At 42.9% G+C, this 19,346-nt stretch overlaps 1 protein-coding gene across 1 annotated transcript in view; it reads left to right on the forward strand.

Annotated features, from left to right (window-relative positions):
• NRK (Nik related kinase) overlaps nucleotides 1-19,346 on the forward strand; it is a gene marked incomplete at its 5' end in the record, with an annotated part of 96,707 nt that overhangs the window by 53,371 nt on the left and 23,990 nt on the right. The window contains 7 exons of the mRNA XM_085319723.1: nucleotides 5,442-5,573; nucleotides 6,490-6,557; nucleotides 8,203-8,318; nucleotides 11,286-11,374; nucleotides 12,625-12,743; nucleotides 15,815-15,908; nucleotides 18,621-18,794. Of these exons, the coding sequence (XP_085175849.1) occupies nucleotides 5,442-5,573; nucleotides 6,490-6,557; nucleotides 8,203-8,318; nucleotides 11,286-11,374; nucleotides 12,625-12,743; nucleotides 15,815-15,908; nucleotides 18,621-18,794 (792 nt within the window). The remainder of the gene's footprint in view (nucleotides 1-5,441; nucleotides 5,574-6,489; nucleotides 6,558-8,202; nucleotides 8,319-11,285; nucleotides 11,375-12,624; nucleotides 12,744-15,814; nucleotides 15,909-18,620; nucleotides 18,795-19,346) is intronic.

Raw genomic sequence — 19,346 nt, forward strand, 5'->3', positions numbered from 1 at the left:
AATCCTTTCTGTTCCTGCTATTTCTACCGGTTCTGGGAGAGCAGATTTAGTGTTCTCACCGGGTTTCCAAAAACTCGGTTTCATTTCAACGTCTTGCTCTTTCACAGTGTGTGAAATAAGTAGCTTAGGCTGCGGTTGTTTTGCTCTCCGGCCTCTTGCCTGGGGACTGAGCATGTGTGAGTGAAAGACAAGCAAGACAGCAGCAGAAACCGAGTGAAAGGCTGCACGTGTGGGCAGGGCTCGTTTCAGCTGGAAACGGCCACTTGCTCTGAAAACGAGCAGCGGCAGGAGTATCCGTACTGCGGTTGCAATTCCCACAGCGCTTCGTTCCCGTGGTCCTTCGTCCTCCTCACGAGACGGCCGGTTTTGTTCCGGAAGGGGCTCGGTTGCGCTCGGCTCCGGGCCGGCTGAACAGCTCCCGACCGCTCTGCGGCCGCGCCCGTGCGGTGTGGTCGGCGGCGCTCAGGGCGGCGTGGCGCTCAGCTCGGCCTCGGACGTGCCTTGCACGCGGCTGCGGCCTCCCGTGGCCGGGCTTTCTAGTCCGTTAGGCTTGTGCGTCGGAGGGGGAAGGTCGGACCCCGGAGGAGGAGGGCCTGGGTGGTTAGTTTCAGCTCGGCCGCGCTCAGAGCCCCTCGCGATGCCTCGCCGCGCTGTGTCAAGCTCAGCGGCTCCGGGTCGGCTGGCTCCTAGTATCTTGCAGTCAGAGCCTGCCCGTGCCTGTCGTCTTTGGGTTGCCGTTGCCTGGTGGTGGCAGACAAATCGCCGTGGACAGCCGTTGCAGAAGGAAAGGCCGTGTTCTGTCTGATAGCTTCTTGCTGGGAAAATATTTGTGCATCTTTTCACAACCCCTTTTCCAGGGCCCGTTTATCATCTCGGGTTATTGGCTCTGTGACTGGGCTGGGTTGGTGGCCTGGCTCGTAGAAGGCCGCGCTGAAACACTGCAGAGCTGGTGCAGGGTCTACGGGACGGACGCGTGCACCTTAGCCTTGGATGGAGGCTGGCAGCCTCCTTAAGGTGAAGATTTCAGCTCCGCCACAGAAGTGGGAGAGTGCCAAGGCCATTGCACAGCGTTTGGGGTCCGGTAGGAGAGCAGGGGCTGTATGGGGAACAGTCCTGCCCTGTCAAAATGGCACTCTGTGGCTGAAAGGAGCTACGCTGCAGCCTGGCTGTGACCCAGACTTCTTTGTCACCTAAGACAAGTCATTTAACCTCGTTATGGCTTGGTCTCCCTCTTGGTGCTCCTCTCTTTGGTAGTGCATCTCCCAGCTACTTAGGGAAATCGTGAGAAATGAATCACTCTTTATCACCCTCTTTCACATTCCTGGGTAGAAACCACACTATAAAAATCTGATGCTCTTCAAAGTGCTAGTGTTACTCAAGGACAGCAGCAGCCAGCGATGTGTAGTTGTTGCCCCGTGATTTCACTTCCTGCCGGCGGCTGCCCTGTTGCCTACGCACAAGCCGGTGCTCCGGTTGACAGAGATCATGTCAGACAGGGAGAAGCCAATCTGTAGTCTTACCTGCTGTGTTCGCATGGAAACCAGATGAACTTCAATGTGTGGTATATAAATATTCCTCAGGGCTACATTTCCTTTTGCTGATTGGCAGCAGCTGTTGATGCTAATAGTTGCATGTTTGGAAGTGCATTAACGTTGTAAGTATTGACTTTATAAAGTTATATTGCAATATGAGTGATAGGCCAGTTAGTCACCTAGAGATTGAAAGACTCAAGGCAATACACTCAAATTTCAATATTTAGGTGCTGTGTTCATGTAGGTTAAAAGGAACTGCAGAGCGAAAATGCAAGCTGAATTTGCAACAGATGTTTATGCTGAAGAACATCTATCCGGGTTTGTCTGAGAGGCATCATCTATCATCGATATTCTGTCCAGACAAAAATTATTTTTTATTTTAAACTACTGCTTACTGTGAGATTATATGGTACCTCCTGGCTTCCCAAAACTCTCTCAAAATGATTACACTAGAAATCTTACCCCAGCCCCTGAGATGAAAGGAGCAGGATTTCTCAGTGACTTGTATCCTACATGATTATCTGGCAAGGGGAATGGGTGACGTTAGCAGATAAAAGTGCATCATTTCCATTTATTTTGTGTCTGGTTTTTTATTTGGTGAGGTGCAGCCTGGTGGCGGATCAGGACTCTGTCTGTGTGTCCTGGAAGGAGCCGTTCTGGGCTAACTGCAGGATTTTGCAGAGGCTCTGTGAACTAAGTCACAGAGTCTGTGTCCCTGCCCAGCATCTCACGCTGTCTGGCTAGCAGAGGAATTTAGCATGCACCTGACAGGAACTGCATTTCTTTAAATGGCTTTTTGCTTTTTCTATAGGATTTTCTATTAGATGTCCTCTATTCTTTAGAGTAATAGGGCCAAAGCAGAAAAAAAAAACTTATTAAAATAACTAGCTGTACATTATATCATGGTTTGATCCAGTATCCCAGAGCAGATGTACCCATGAGTTTAAGAAAATTCCATTCCATATGCTGTTTCTGTGACAACACTTGCACATGTCTAGCACCGTGTGTAGGCTTGGTTCAAATCAGTAACTTGGGCATCCCCCAGAAAGCAATATAGCTTGCCTTTTTGCAACTTCTCACTCCTAAATATTTTGGAGCTAACTCTAGTCACTAATCTTTTATGCTACGTCATGGTGTGTTGCAGATTTTAGGAAGCAAAGGGTCTCTTTACTTCACTTTGTTAGGATGTGCTTTTATGGTTCAAGGACATCTAGTAGGTAACATCTCATCTATCAGTGCTCTATGCATGTGAGAGCTGCTGCTGTTTTTTGCAGTATTACTTATTATAAAAATAGTTTAAGGCTCAAGTTTAGAATTACACTCAGGTGCTTCCTCCCATACAAATGATTCTATCTGTAGAAGCTTAAGGGAATATAAAAACAATATCATTTTGCAGTGTTATCTTAGATATTTCTCCCTTGCTGTGGAGTCACAAGATAACGTAGGTCCTACTGAAATCATCCCAAAAATGAGTGTTGCTTCTTGGCTTTACATGGCACTGGTGTGCTGGTCTATCTCTGCCCAAAGACAGTATGTTGGTACCACCTGTGGGGAGGGTACACAGCTTGGATGCACCCAGGCACTTATACCATGATTCAGCACTGCTCATCCCTGCTTTTCAACCCAAATCATTTTCTAATTCTCTGCAGAACTCAAAAGCTGGAATTTAGGAGGAAGCTTTAGTATCTTGTTGAAAAAGTGGCAAGGAAAAAAACTTCCTATGCAGTCATAATAATAAACTTGCTGTAAAACTATCCCTGTCCCCCAGATGAGTCATTTCAAGGGAACACTTTGCTGTTAAAATAATTCCAGTTAACTAAAAGCTATTATTAGTGACAATCATGTTGGACGAAAAAGTAGTTTTGACAAAATGAAAGGACATAGATTATTAGATGCTCTAACTGCTGAAAAAGCTATTTTCTGTAAAGGAAGTCGACAGAACATATTATCCCCAAAAGACAGAAAAAGCACCTGAGTATTTAACCAAGTGAAGTTGCCAGGACTGTTTTTCTCCAGTTAACTTTTCTTTCCTGGACTGGGAGTTTGTGAAGAGACATTTGAATGGATGTTTGTCATTTTTAACTGGCTTTATAATTATTTCCTGTCAATGTTTTAGTGATATCGAACACTGTTGCCATGAAATAATCAGTTTTGTAGAGTTATAGGGAGTTTGTATAACCATGTTTTATTCTTGAAAGATTGTGCGCAGTTCTCAGTTACTGCATTTTACTTTTTAATATAGGTGACTTCACTTAAAATTAATGGAGAAGTAGGTAAATACTATAGCCATGCATTTGTAGTGTCCCTCACCTGAGGAGACTTGGGGGGACAGAACACAGGTTTTGCAGACCTCAGCTGAGAAATCGGTGAAATACTCCTCTGAGTCAGCCTTGGGGAAACTGGGCTGCAGCTGCCTCTGGGCCGAGGAGCAGGAACGCGCTCGGGACGCGGGAGCGAAGGCTCTGAGCCGGACAAAACCGACCGGCAGGGTTCTCCCCGAGGGCCGCGAGCGGTCCGGACCCGCAGCGCCTTTGAGCAGGAGGCGTCTCCCCGCAGAGGCGCGCCAGCGTGCGGGAGCACGGGCTCCCTCCGACCCGGGAAGGGTGTCGAGCAGGGACGAGCTAATAGCGGTCGTGCTGCGTGCGGGCCGTCTCCGGAGAGCCCCCGTCCTGTCCTGCATGCCAGATCCGACAACAAAAAGCACAAAGTGGTATAGCTTCAGGCATCTCTTTAATATATTTACTATTTCTCTAACATTAGTTTGGTTCTAGTGTAAAAATTCCTCAAGGTGGCCCAGCTTACGTGACATTTCTGTATATTCTTGCTCAGTCTGGTGTCCAAGAAGATTTCTCATTTCAGAGAGAATCGGTACTCCGAGTTGATGTTTCTAGCTCTCTTCCTTGTCTTTCCCTTTGGAAAACGCTGCTGTTAGTGTATAGAATTTAAGGACATTTTCCTTCTCCTTTTTTTTTTTTTTTTTTTTTTTTTTTTCAATACAGCAATAATCAGAGGAACAGATTTTGAGTATTTTAGCTTGAGTTTCATACCACTAATGTGGTGTTCACTTGGAATGAAGAGTTGGTAAGAAAGTGGCTTGTTTGCCACTTTTTTTTTTCCCGATCAGGGCATTTGCAATCCTAATACCCCCAACTTGATATCATTCAAGACATATTTTTAAACACAGATGGTCCCAAACTGGAGCACTTGGGCATGATTGCTCATGAGGTGTAGCATGAGCGTAGTTTCTGATTTGTTTCTTACTGCAGTCTGAAATTCGATTTTCAGAGTAACTGCAAGCCTCTGTTGCAGAAGAGGGCCCGTGCACCCTTACAACCAGCGGAGAGTTATAAGCGCTCCCAGATGGCAGTTTGTCTCCACTGACTGCGGGCTTGCAAAGACTGGTTCAGAAGCAGACGTCCAACTGGGGAGGGATGGATTCCTCTGATAGTTATACTATCTAAATTCAGAAATAGGAGCATTGATGAGATTTGGATGAAATTCACTTACTTGACATTTACTTTTGCGTTAAATTTTTTTTTAAATCTTTAATTGGCAAAATCTGTTTCACCTCATCCAGTTATGCAGTTGGCTATGTATCACCGGAGAGCTATTAATTTCTCCAAAGGTTCAGGATGGGGAAATGTCTGTACAGCATAAATGTTTTTACTGAATATTTCTTTTTATTGTACCTTTCATTGTGAAATATTCATGCTTAACAGGCTGAAATTCAGTAACTTGCTTTATAGTGAGCAAAGTAAGTAAGGCTGTGTTGTATGAGAATACAATATACTTTACTGTAGGCTTTTGTTAAAACCTTGATCTTACAAACCAAATAGTTGACAGTTGTGCATTGGGACCTGTTATGTGGGCAGGGAAGTGCAACTCAATATGTATTTTATTTATTTAAAGTGTGAAAATTTCCGGGCTAGTAGAGATGCATTCCACAGCAGTTCGCTGTCAGATATGGTGACAACACCAGTCAGCCCTGGACAGGACGATGTATTCTGGAGTATGAGTCAAAATGAAGAACAGCCCCCAAAGGTATGTGAAACGAGGATGTTTGGCACTGCCTGTGGTTAGTATTGCTCAAGTCAATTCCCCTGTGGCTGGGTGGCATCCATGTGCCTGACTTCAGGAAAGTCGGTGAAAAATCTCGTTGCTTGCAGATCGACTGGGTCTCATTAATCTAGAAATAAGCCTTTGAAGATACGAATTTATATAGATTATATAGATTTGTATCGATTAAGCATACACGATATTCTGTGTATGTGTGCACATGTGCGTGTGTGTATGCACAGTGTCAGTGGGATTTGGTGGGTGTAGATACACCTCTGTTGTGAGACCAAGCATTTGCAGATTTCCTTTCTGTAAATACTGTGACTTACTGCAGAAAAGCTCATAAATTTGTGTAAATCAGATGATGTTATATTTCTGTTCTTAACAGAATTCCTAAGAACCAGTGCAGAATATCTGCATGTGAGGTGTGTGTGTATTTGCATGTATCTTTGGGGGTTTTTTTGGTTGTGTTGTTTTGTTTTGCCTTTTTTTTTACTTTGCAAGTTGTATGTGCCTTTTGTTTATTTTATTTTTATTTTTTTGGTAGCAACGTAAGGCAGTTCTCATAGGAAAAGTTGCAGTCAGTGACTGCAGATGTGTTTCCCTGTCTGCTTTAAATATTGACCAGGAATAATGCTGATGCTAGGCAAGGGTACAATACCACTTACAGGCTGCACCCTGATAGATTGCACAGGCTCAGAGCAAACTGGAAGAACCTGGTGCTGACATGCAGCTTCCAGTGTTGGTGTCATGAAAGACCCAGCTCCAGAAGTACCACTGAAGCATTATTCTTTTACATTGGTTAAGCTCAGTTTTGTATTGATACGGGGCAAGCATTAGGTTTATTAACTAAGTCTAAAATATCAGTAGCAATCTTAAAACATATGATTAAATCCTTAAGGTTCCTGAAAGGACAACCTCTAAATTTTACAGCAGGGATCAGCCTGGCCATCAGAGATGTCTTTCAAGGTAAGCTTTTCTGTGTTTTATGCTTATACTAATGTTGATTTATTACCAATAGGAAAATTGAAGCCAGCTTATTAAAACCAAAGCCTTAATTTCAGTAACTCTAAAACTGACATTGGTTCATATCTCATTTAATGGCAGTTACAGTTATTTTGTCTTCTGAGTCAGCTTCTCCACTAAATAACTAACCAAATTTCTTGATCGTGAACCTTAAGGAAATGTCTAAGCTAGCTTCCTTTTAGTGACTGACATACCTGATTTAGAGAGAAACATGCCTCGTGTAGCTCATCGCCTTCTTTTCATGCAAGGTAGTTCTGTCCTCTAATGGAAAACAATATTTTTGATATATAAGGGCTGATCTAGCAAGTGTGTTTCATCTGTAATAATTCCTACAATGAGCTGTTTCATCTGATCCAGTCTATTTGGCCTGCCTCAGTGGATTGCATGCAAGTTGTGCATCTGATTCCCTGTTAATGGGCACGATGTTGAGCAGTTATTTAAGCTCTTCTGCATTATTTGGTGATGCTTTACTTCCGCTTTGCATTGGAGTAAGTGACTGCTGACAGTGCAGGTTACTGGAGATCCCAAACTATTGACGTCTGATCGTGGTGGGGAGTGGTGCGAGGGGCTCGGACGGGCTGCTCGGACGCTCTGGCAGGTGCTCTGTGGTCCATCAGCACCTGCGCCTCGGTTTCAAAGCAGAGGTGGGTGCCTGGGCACCTAGGGGAGTGGGGCTTCAGTGCCCAGCTGCCTGTGTGTGCACTTTAATTACAGCTTGTGAAGCTGGTGCCTGTACCTTTGCTCTGCCTGACAGCAGTTTTAGCAGGTAAATATGTGCGAGGGCTGTTGGGAAATGTATCTTGACAATTTGTCAGTTTGCCCTTAAGGCTAGAATACTCTCTTTGTGTCCCAGGAGAAAAGACCAAGGATGCTGAAAGCTCAACAGTAAAGGGGAGCCCTGACAGGCTCTCTAATCCCACTGGGGTGGGAGAGACTGGAAAGGGAAGTAGAATAAACTGACATAACAAAATGATGTGCAGCACTTTGGAATAGTTACTCATGATGAGCCAAAGTCGTAAACATCATCTGAAATAGCTTTCAAGTGAAGTCAAGTCCTAAATGCTCTCGACTTAAGAATTATAGGAAGCCAGGAAGAAAGGAAACATGTAGGTAGAACACAATGTTGTGAGTGAGAAGTTTTTTGGCCTGTGATTTTTAACTGAGCCTCAGTTTTACTTTTCAAGCTTGACAGCTTACTTTGCTCTTCTATATATTCTTTTCTGCATGGATAAGTGGGTGGTAATATATCTTCTAAGAGGGTACTGGGTACTCGTTATTAGTAAAAGCCATGACATTTTGGAATCAGAAGTGACACAGATTTGAAGAGGCAAAAGTACATATAGCTGGGTAACTTGCAATGACTTGGGTAATCTCCCAGCGTGAAAGTCCAGAGGAAACTGTCCCCTCCCTCTCCTCCTCTCGCATCTGGGTGGCCCTGCTTGGAACAACAGTGAATGTGAAGTTTTTGTTTATCAAGGGTGTTATATTGTATGGTAGCAGCAACAAACTCATTTCAGTGGCCTGGGAGGTCCATTCCAGTCTGTGTTCCCAAATGCAAAATTCATCTGGTTTTTGTCTTTTTGTTTAGTAACGCTCACCAGCCATCCCCTGGGGCACATGTTCTGAAACTAAGCAGCAGCAGTAGCTCTCCTGGCAACAAGCAGTGGGAGATGGGATCTCATCAGAGCAGCCGATCAACCTCAGGTGATTCTTAAGTCAATGATTCATCAATCAGAATGTGCAAAATTCCCATCCCATGAAATGGGGACTTGTGTGGGACATGAAGTGCTATTTTGCTAATAGGATTTTTTTTTTATGGTGTCTTCTGGTGGTAGGCTTCTGAGAGCCCTCTGGATTTTATGGTTCCATGTTCCTAAAATATAAACACTTCTTCTTTCAAGGCAGAAAGCAGCTGTGAACATATTTCCATGCAGAAAGTCTGAATTGCCTCAATTAAGAAGTAGAAAAAGAAAAAATCAGTTCTGTTACACTTACAGACACTGTTGAAACTTAACAGAGCTAACAGTACAGATTTACAGGCCCAATTCAATATTAATAATCACCTGTTGGCATTTTCTGCATAAACTTACTCTTTATTTATTTATTTATTTGCATTACCACTAATCAGATGAGCAGTTGTTGTACACTGATATTTCTGCACTCTGATATTATTCTGGCTTAAGGAAGCATAAGTTTATCCACATACCAGGTTATAAAACATTCCTTCAGTGTCCTTTTATTTACAGAAACAAAGTGGAACTGAAGGGGGGGAAAAAAAGCAAAAATAATCTAAAAAGTAAAGCTACAAAACTGTACTTTGCTTACAGTGAATGAGGCTAAGGTAGTGAATGAGGTATCACTAGTAGTGGTGTAGGGGCATGGTGGACTTGTTCATGGCTATGCAGAGCTTTTGCAATACAGACTTTGGTTTCTACAACATGACTTCGGGCTCTAGCAGATGTGGCCGTGGGGTGGAAGCGGACAGCCTTGTTCCTCTCCGGTTACTCCTTAGGGTGTTTTCTTTAGGTCACTGCCAGGGTAATTTCTTGTACAGCCGTTTGTGGAGTGGTAATGTTTTATACCACTTTGCATTCAGGTGGACTACTAAAGACAGAGAATCATGCCCAGTTAAAGGCAGGGTGGACACTTAAAGTGTTCTGAAACCACAGTAGTAAGCCGATGAGGTCATTTATTTTTTAAACTGAAGTTCACATTGTTAATTTAAAAACCCTTGATAAATGAAGAACAAATTGCTTATTTATTACACTTACACAAGCAAGCCAATTTTGCTTTCACTAACTGTACAGAATATGAAACTTTGCTTCAAGAGGAATCCAAAGCACATTTTAAACTGCTTGGGGTTTATTTCTTTTGCTCTTATGTCATTTTATGTTTGAATAATAGTATAGTGATGAGCAACATGCAGCAGCCCAGCTCAACTTTGCAGTGTCTGCATGATGTGTAATTCCTGTGCTATTTTGGCATGGGGAAATGAAAACCTCACCAGCCATGGAAAGAATAGAAAATCTCCCCTGTGGTTTAAACTGTCTCCTTGGGTTCTTAAGTGTCATTAAATTACAGCTAGTTCTGGCATATGGTGTTCCAGAAAGAGTTTGTTGCTTTCCCAAACCCACAGGGATAATGAATTGGACAGGAAAGGACTATAAATACATTAAAACTAATACTGCTGTTGAGTTGCTTAGGTACTCATTGACCAATGAGGAATTCTGAATGTTAAGCTCTTTGTAAAATGTTTGACTGCATATAACCATTGCGACAGAAGTATCTAAACGAGCAAATACAATTCCAATTTTGTATGGGCTTGAATTCTTCCCTCTTATCTTGCAAGGAGTCCTAATGGTAGCAGTGGGACAGTGACGGAGGAAGCTGTTGAACAAGATGGATGTTGAGCTCCCTGCTGTGTCTGGGTGGCAAGATGAGGGCACATCTGCCTGCCCTCCCTTCACGAGCCACTTGTATCAGAAATTGGGTGCAGAAGACAGCATGTCTCCAAGGCTGCTTTTGCTCTTCCTAGGTAGCTTTGTGGGCAGCAGGGGTATTGAAAGGTCGTATTCACTTGGTAACTTGCAAGCATCGCTCCTGACATGGTATCTACATATGCAGATGGGCTCAAGCTCATCTAATCTAGTTTGTCTGGGTATTCAATAGTAGTGCAAGCATGTTGGCAAGTAAAGTACCCAAACTGCTAAATAGGCAGTGCATCCGAGAAGAAGCAGAGTGCTGCAGCTTCCTTGTACCTGCCCTGGCTCCAGAGTACCCTGAGCTGCCGCGTGGTGCTGGTGGGCATGCTGGCCAGCAGAGCAGGCTCGCCATCTGCGCAGAGGGCTCTTTTTACGTACTTCCCCATGTGCAAAGGGGAAGCAGAGGCTGAAAAGTTACACTCCATATTGCCCCCAAGGTGCAGAGGGGAAGTTGGGTCTGAAAAATTATTCTTCTCTATATTACTGTGGGAAGTGGTAAATCCCTTTCTGCTTTTAGCTTGAGCACATGCACAGGGAGTGAGTTTGGAGGTATTCGCACCAAGCCCAATTTGTTTTAGAGAATTTAAACTTTAGACTGCTTTTGCTTTACAGTTCTCTAAAGGCCAAGTCTTGGCACCATATCTATATCCTCTTGAAACCATGCACCACAGGGCTAGGACCTCTGCCCCATCTCCACTGCCCCTGTCTGTAGTCACATGAGAACGTAACAGACTGGCACCATTAATGCAGGAATATGCCCAGCAGTTGCTGCTGTCCCCCCCTCAACAAGAGGGTCAGAGGAAGGGATTAGCATGGCCTCACCCACTCCCCTTGTAAGCCTTGCTCTCGTCTCCTGAGCTGTTTCTGGTGGACAGTGGAGCATGCTACTGAGGTTTTGATCTGCTTTTCTTACTGTTGCAGCATTAAACTGCATTGGTATGAACTTTCATGTAAAATATTGTGGCATCCAGAAATGATGGGAAACAAGCAAAAGTTTTCTCTTTGCAAAGAAGAAAAAACCCTGAATTTGCTAGCAGGGGTTGGTGCCTGCTCTGAGTGGTAACAGTGTGGGCCTGTCTTACTGCTCCCCCCCTGCTCCCCACCTCTTTCTCTCCTTCTCTCTCTTTCTCCCTCTCCTGCACAAGAATTTAAAAAGAATTTCTTTTTTTTTCCCCTGTGGGGAATCCAGGATCAGCCAAGGCAGAGAATGTGTTGTCCCAGAACCACTTGCAGCAGAATAAGAAGTCTGAAAAACCTTCTCATCCTGGCCAGATTGCAGTAGGTCTTTCATATCCACTGCTAATTCTGTGTTGTTCGTAGTTTCCATTAAGGGTATGTCTGTGTAGTCAGCTCCTTTGGTGATGCTTGAGCTTGCTAGCGAGTAAGTCCATCCGAGAGGCTGAATGTGGCCATGCATCCCACTGTCATGGTGCGTCTCATCAGCTTGCAGACCAGGTCTGCTGTGTGTCCAGTGCAGATCATGTGCAGAGACTCAGGTTTCCTGCACGCCCTATGGGAATGTGTGTTGAGTAAATGTTTAGAAGGAAGACTGTCTTTAATGTTTTAACAAGCGGTTAATCAGTTGGCCTGGAGTCCAGAAATCAATACCGGGCTGGTAGCCTGTACTTACATCCACCTTATAACTGCCTAGGATATGTATTCTTAAGAATGTATTTGCTTGCCACTTGCTGACATGCAGCTGATGGAAAGGATGATTACTGCTTCCGTATCTTATTTACTGAGCCTTGATGTTGTTTGCAGGGGCAGGGGTTGCCTATCAGATAACTGGAGCTCATGGGGCCTTGTGCAAGAGCTCATATATGAAATGGGTGGTATTTTAGAAGTTTGTCGGGAGCCTGGGTGGCCCCGAGGAATGCAGAGCTGGGCAGCAGGTCATGTGCAGCATGAGGCTTGTAGCATCCTGGTGACCTTAACCTCTGCTGGCTTAAGAAGACCTTATGTTTAGGTCATTGTCAATAATGTGGGAGCCCTGTGTATGAGTTCTTGTAGGACTGGCGTGTAAATGCCTCTGCAAATGTGAGCCATGGTTCTGTTAAGTGTCTTTCTAGCCCAGAGGCGCTTCATACCCAGCGTGCTTGGATACGAGCACGTGCTCAGGCCTGGCTTCTTGCAAGCTTCAGACTGGTGTGGGTTGGAGAATACAACTCAGGCTGGTATGACCTGCTAGTACTGATGCAAAGCACTCCTTTTTTTAGTACTAAAAAAGTTTTTCAATACTCCTGCAAAATGTGAAGATTAAATCATAAAAGTTTAATATTGAAAATAATATACTATAATATAATATAATTAAAGTTAGTCACGTATCAACTTTTAAGAAAATAAAACGTCTTGTCTTAAGTCATAGTCCTGTATGAAATATCCACTTGTGATGGACCACCCAAAATACCAGCTTCCTAGTAAAGTTTTCAGTATGGAAGTGATGGTAACTACATTTGCAGGGACTGCACATGCTGTTTAATGATGAGTTCTTACATAGCAAAAAAATCAGCTGAGTTTTCTTTATTCAGAGTCCAGGCTCCTTTGCCAAGGGGAAGGACAGTGCCAATTCATTCTTAAAAGCAGCGGACTATTCCTCATCTAGTGATGAAATCGGCAGCAGTGATGAAGATGACATGAACCACACAAGGTTGGCTTGATTTTTTTTCCTTTTTATTACAGACTTCTAAATATCTGGGAAAAATTGGCATCCATAAATACCTCTCCTCTGAAACTACTATCAGTCATTTATGTCAACTGTAATTACATAGTTTAATCTCACTGTAATGAACTCCTGGGGTCAATATTTGCTCCATCAAATGTATGCAGTGTAATAAGCTTTGATGACTTGCTGCCTTGGGACAGTGGGGAAATGTCTTGTTTTAACTGAATATCTGTACATAGTGCTTTTATAGAGATTATTTCACATTGATCAACTTTTAAATAGAATTCTTAAAAAAAAAGACGGTACTTTCATGCTAAATACAGAATAGAGTAAGAAAAACAGGTTAAACATGACTATTGTATTCAATCAATCTCTTCACTGCACTAGAAATAATTACCACTGAAAAGTTGATTCTTGCACCTGGGCTATTTATAAATAGGGATGGTGCAAGCAAGATTTGAATAAGTAAAATTTTGCTGTATTTTTAATATTGTAATTTTGCAAATTGCTGCAGTTATCAGATGATACATTGCAGCTTTTACCAACCTGATTTCACAGTAACTGTTTTTCTTTAGCTTTCCCGTTTCTCTTGCTGATTTTGTGACTGACATCTTGTGGTGTTTTACCTGTCATACAAAATGTGTATTCTGCTGAGAAATAATGGAGTGAGAATAACTTGCTAATCCAAATGAAAGAGAGTAAGAGGATCAGTCAGTCAACCATGCTATTTGGAACCGCAAGCAAAATTATTTTTTAATATTGATGAATGAGACTTCTAATTTTCTTGCAAAGAGACTTGATTTACTCTGAAATGCATCACAGTACCACAGAGCTCCCTGGGATACGACTGTTCCTCTTCTGACATAATTGCACATGCAGTGTTGTCAGGCTTCAGGATGAGGTGGATTTTGTGGCACTGTTAGCAAGGTCTTGCACTGGCTTGGTACCAGTCCTTTCTACTGCGCTGTTCTGAAGGCAGAGTATTTGTGCCTGCATATGCTCTGATTTTCATTTTTGGAATTCATTTTCAAAGCTGAGGGATATGGAAGGAGAGTGCTGAAAATCTTGGAGCTTATTCAGCGCACTCTTTCAGTACACCTGAAAAAGTGCATATTTACTGTTATCTAAAGCATGTGAATGCCAGGTCTGAAGCTCCTTCCGTAGGAGTGTTTCTCTGTGGGCTTTGGCTGAAACACCTTGGGCCAGATTTTAGTTGACTGTTGAAAATGATCTCTTTCCTTTACTGGCCTGTGGAGCACCTTTTGATATTCATGCTCCACCCTTCATGTCGAGGTACTTAGGAGAACAAGGCTTGGAAGGGATGTAAGCATATCCAGGAAAAGGTGCTTGGGAGGGATGTAAGCACATGCAGGATAAGAACTTTATATCCTCTTCATCAAATCCTGCTAGCTCGAATGAGAATGTTTGTTTCCAAGGAAGCTGGGACCAAGGGCAGCTGTCTTTCACTGGAAAAAAACAGCTTTTGGTGGTGGTTTTCTTTTCGATGAGATGAACCAGAATTCCTCCTCAAACACATCCTTTTTTGTTTTAGGGAAAGGATGTCATAGTATGTGATCCAACATCATGCCTGCTTGTGTAGTATATGTATTCCATGTTCATTTCTCCCACTCTATGAAGAGTACTTCCTTCTTTGATGGATGAAGCATTTGCAAAGCCTCTTGAACACTAGATTTCCTAGGGCTTTTTTTTTCTTCTGAATATAGCTCACTTTTCTTTTTCAGCTCTTCATAAGCTGTTCAGTAGCAAAGTTTAAAGAAGATAGGTGCATATGCGTGCTTGGCCACTGCTAGAACGTGTGATGTTTACATGCTTTAAGATCCCCTGCTGCTTGCTTTCCTGATAAGAGCATGTTCTTGCACTCATCACTTCATCCTACTTTGTCCTGCCATTCCAAGTTTTAGGAGGAGAGAAAAACAAACAAACTTCTTCACACTTATGTTATGACAGTAGACCTCTGCACCAAACCACATTCTTTATTACTGCCGTGGAAAAAAAAAAAAAAAAAAAAAAAAAAAACTCCAAGTGCAGTTCAGCACTAGTAGCACTGTAGTGCCCTTCACACCAGGATCCTGAATCCAATCAATTTACTAATTACTGGGAAAGAAACAAAAATTTAATAGGCTTAAATGGGTTGCAGTAATGAGAATACTCTAGAATAGATAAATATGGAATGAAAGCGTACAGAAATGGGGTCAGAGCTTTATTGGCAGAAGTTTGAGGCTGTTGTACTACTGCATAAAACCAACAGTTTAAAACACAAAGATACCACTGCTTGTGCAGGCACTCCATTAGTCGTAGCTAACTGGAAGTGTAGGGGTGTATCGTGATATGTGCTTGCTCTGTTCTTGTTCTTGTTCTTTTCTTAGGTATGTGGTTTTGGTTACTGTTGAAGACAGGATGCTGGGATAGATGGACATTTGATTTGAACCAGTCCAGCAGCACCTATATTCTTCTACTCTTTGTGTTTCACTTTCTTTTTGTGTAAAGAGAGGATGGTCACATTGTAGGGACTGCTGCACAGTGCTACGAAATGCCAGCCTAGTTGGTCACAGTAAGCCTCAGCAGATGGGCCCTGCCGCTGCTTTTCCAGGCCCTTGGTATCAGTGTAGAGCTACTCAGCTCCTCTCCCCTTCATAGGTACCACTGCTGCTCCTTCTGTGGATAGCAGGGGGCTAATGATTGCACCCCTCAGAGCACTGTATGAGGAGAGGCAGAACAGGTTTTGAGCTAGACATTTCTAAAGGACTACTTGAAGGACCAGCTCTCACTTTCCTGACCAATGCCGTGTCTGTCGGAATGATCCGTGAGCTGTAGGGAAGCCACCCTTGAGGTGGGAGAGCTTCCTACTGTGAGGGGCCCCCAGACTCGTGGCCGCTCAGGCATGTCCATGGACTAATCACCTTGCTTTTGTATGAGAACCTTAACTTGTAACTGGTGAACATTAATTATGCTCAGTTTTTAACGTGTATGGCGGGGAGGGGGCTGCTGCCCCCCCCCCAAAGTAGTTCTCTTCATTAATTGGAATTTGTTACCAGGCAACTGCTAAGTAACCGAGTAGCAGATTTCTCAAGGACAAGAGTACCAGATGGGATTGAACTGAAACCCCAAAGCACCGTTGCAGAACAGAAGGTAATTTGGCCATTTGTAAGGGGGTGGGTACAGCACGCATGGGGAGTCAGATCATTAATGTACGTGATGAACACTGCATCCATTTCTTCTGGGCAGCCTTTTCGCATGTAGTCCTGCTCAGGCATTTCAAATTATAGCTGCAAGCCTTGAAAAAACATGAACAATTTCAGATTTTTCCAGTGCTTCCTATAAATATGCTTACATGGAGGTACAAAATTGTGCCTCTTTATTTGTCCTTGTTATTGATCCGGTAGTACTTTGTGTTATCAACATATTTTCTGAATGCACTGGAGAAGCTGAAAAAAGCAATACTGTTGATCATAATTGATGTGTATTGTTGCTATTTTTAAAAATGTTGACCTCATTTATTCCAATTTAAAGAGAAATATTCCTTAATTTTTAAAATGTTACCCGAAAGGGAAAAAACGCTTCATCCCTACAGACTCAGCACAAACGTGTGTCTTCTCATATGCAGTGTTCTGGTTCCTTCCCAGCTGTAGTGTCTAGCAAAGACTTCAAGAGTCCTGTGATTTTTGTGTTTTTCTTTGATGATAAATATTAGCACAGAAAAGATGAAGACAAAGCAGAACAATGTTCTTTGTGGTCAAAACCAAAAAAAAACAGTAATAAGGCTTGCATACAACGTCAGAGCACTTCTCATGTTACTGAATGTATTCTCATTTAACAGATAGGGAAAATAAATTGCTGTCAAGCTGTTTTCCCCACTTCTGCTAACATAAGCTGTGACAGAGGTAGGAGGAGAAAAAAGTTTCTTTTACCCCTGGTGTGATTTCTAAGCTTCAGACCCTTCTTTGGAGAAGGAATTATAAACAAGGAGTCAGACCAAGATGTAATCTCAGCAGCTCACACTGTTTGTTGTCTTCAAATCTAAACTGAACTTGAGTGAGCCATTATTTTAAAGTTTATCGATCCATACCAGAAATGATAGAATTTCATTTCCACCAATTCAGAACAGCAGTGTGACAGAAATGGTTGTGCTGCATTAAACAATTTCACCTTTGCGGTCTCTCCATCTCCACCTGCATGGTTGCAAAGGAATAAAAATACTTATTCCAGCCTCTCTCTAACTCTGCTTTCCCAGCTTCAGAGCTCTTTCCTGGCTCTTCAAATTGAGCCTGCCCATTTCTTGCCTGTAAGAACAACCCAATGCTTTCCCCTTCCCCTGATATCTGGTGTTCACTGCTTGAGGGATGGGAGAAAGGATGGGGTCTTCGAGTCCCAGATTGGGGATGGGGGAGGATGAACAAGGGTGGAGATCCCATTTTCTGGTGGGCTTGGGGAAGGAATCTCAAGAGACGGAACAGAGAGGTGACTTGCACCTCTACTCACAAACATCTCTGACCCCTTCCAGCCTTTTCCCTTCCTCTAGTGGAGAATCCTATCTATTCCTCGCACCTCCACTTCACCAACCACAGCGACTGAGTCTCCCTGACCTCTTCCAGCATCCCTTTCCCAGGTCCTTCAGCATGAACTGATTTAGATTGGTTAGCATGTACTAAACTGCCCAAACAATTCGAAGGGAGATTGGTTCAGTTCAGCTAAACCTGACCCACAACTGAACAAAAAAGCTCCATAATGATTTGATTCCCTGATCTCAAATACTAATACACATTATTTTTTTAAAATAGCTAAAGTAAAATGTAAATTTCTTAGAGCAACAATTTGTTTTCTAGGTAATTATTTGGCTTTTTAAAAGCAAACATTTTTTTATTTTAGAATTATCTACTTTTTTTTTTTTGGTAATATTGGCCAGCATTCAAATAAAGCTGAGTTGATTTCAGTGGTTGTTTATCAAAGTCAGCACAATGTGCAGACTTGCCTTGAATTCAACCAGTCAAAAACTGAGTGAGGCAGTATGTTTTGCTTTGGCATAATACAGGAGGTATTCTTTAGTGTAACACTTACATCCCTTTTTACATTCCAGTGCCTATGGCAGTCTAGTACCCTGTGGTAAGAAGGGTAGTCCTCTGTATTGCCCTCTCCATCTGGGATGAGCTTGCTTTACAGAACTCACCATTCTTCCTCTCAAAGCTCCTAGGATTGCTTTCCCAGAAGCTTACCCGTGTGGTCCAATGACTCTGTACTCCACAGTGTCAGTGGAGAGAGTTTGTGTGATGTCTCATAACTTACGTAGTTGACAAGTATATCCTCAAAGCTGGTGGAATCCTACAAGGAGGGCTGCAAAATAAAATCTTACTGTGTTTGCAAGGCTGATACTGAATCCTAATGAATGTGCTCATTCTAAAATAAAGTTTCCTAACTCAGTAGATGTAAAGTAGCAATGAAATTAATAAGGGCTTTGAACTAAATGTAGGTCCTGAATTGAGAAGTACCTACTTCTGACGTTGGCAGAGGTCAGATCTATTGTGTTAGGACAAGTCATTTGATTCTGTCTCAAATGTCGCTGTGGATGAAGTTACTTCTTTACCTACTGCTTGGGGTAGGGTAGATAAATAACATTTGTGGAGTACTTCAGAGGTGGAAGTCTGTGTTGATGTCTCAGGTGTTTACTATATGCTTTTGTATTTTTCTTTTATTTTAATTTTTCTGTGGGGTTCATCTTTACCTGATGCAGAGTATAAGAGCACCCTCCTCTGTATCCTTATTAGTTATTGTCCTCATTAGCTGGATTTACATAGTGCATTTGAGGTATGCCAGATGTGAACTTCAACCATATGTTCTTTTGTGCAGGATCAGATTTTAGGGAAACAAATTTCTAGTACCCAAGAAGGCCTCAGGAGTGTAAACAGCAAGAACTATCTCCTGCCAGATCTTCTCCAGCAAAGCCAAGTTTCAGACTCCTCTGTGAACCAGCCAAAAGTGCCACTGACTAGCCAGGATCCTCAGAACAAATCTGTGAATAAGGTACACGATAAAACTAGATTTGTTAGATTGAATGAATTCAGCCATTGTTTCCCTCTAGGTTTTAGGTGCCTAGGATTTAGAGTTTTTTAACTCCATCTATCCTGTCTCTTTTATGATGAGATCTTTGACCACATCCCTCCTTTTCTCTAAAAACTTTTTTCTAGGGGCTCCCTACCTGTTCTGCCTTTTTTCCTGGTGTTTCTCCTTGACCCATCTCCTTTTCCCTTTCTCTCCTTCCTTCCCCTCCACCACACCCCATACAAACTTGAAAGCTCACTTTGCTTCTTTACCTGTAGTGTCATCAGCACAGCACTCGGGCCTGCCTCCACTCACTGTCTCTGGGTTGCCTTCAGCACAAGTGTCAGTTGACAGTACACAGAAGCATGGAGCAGAGAAACGCATCTTGGCAACCTCAAGAAAATTTAATTATGCCATGAGTACAGGGGATGCTATATCTCTGCTGGGGAGAAGCGTGTTACTGAAAGTAGGTAATAGCTCTGTCATGAGACAAGTCCTAGAAACAGCTTTACTACAGGCAACAGCTTTCTCCCT

Source organism: Rhea americana, unplaced genomic scaffold, assembly GCF_003343005.1.
Source record: "Rhea americana isolate MKP2758 unplaced genomic scaffold, rheAme1 scaffold_6, whole genome shotgun sequence".
NCBI lineage: Eukaryota > Metazoa > Chordata > Aves > Rheiformes > Rheidae > Rhea > Rhea americana.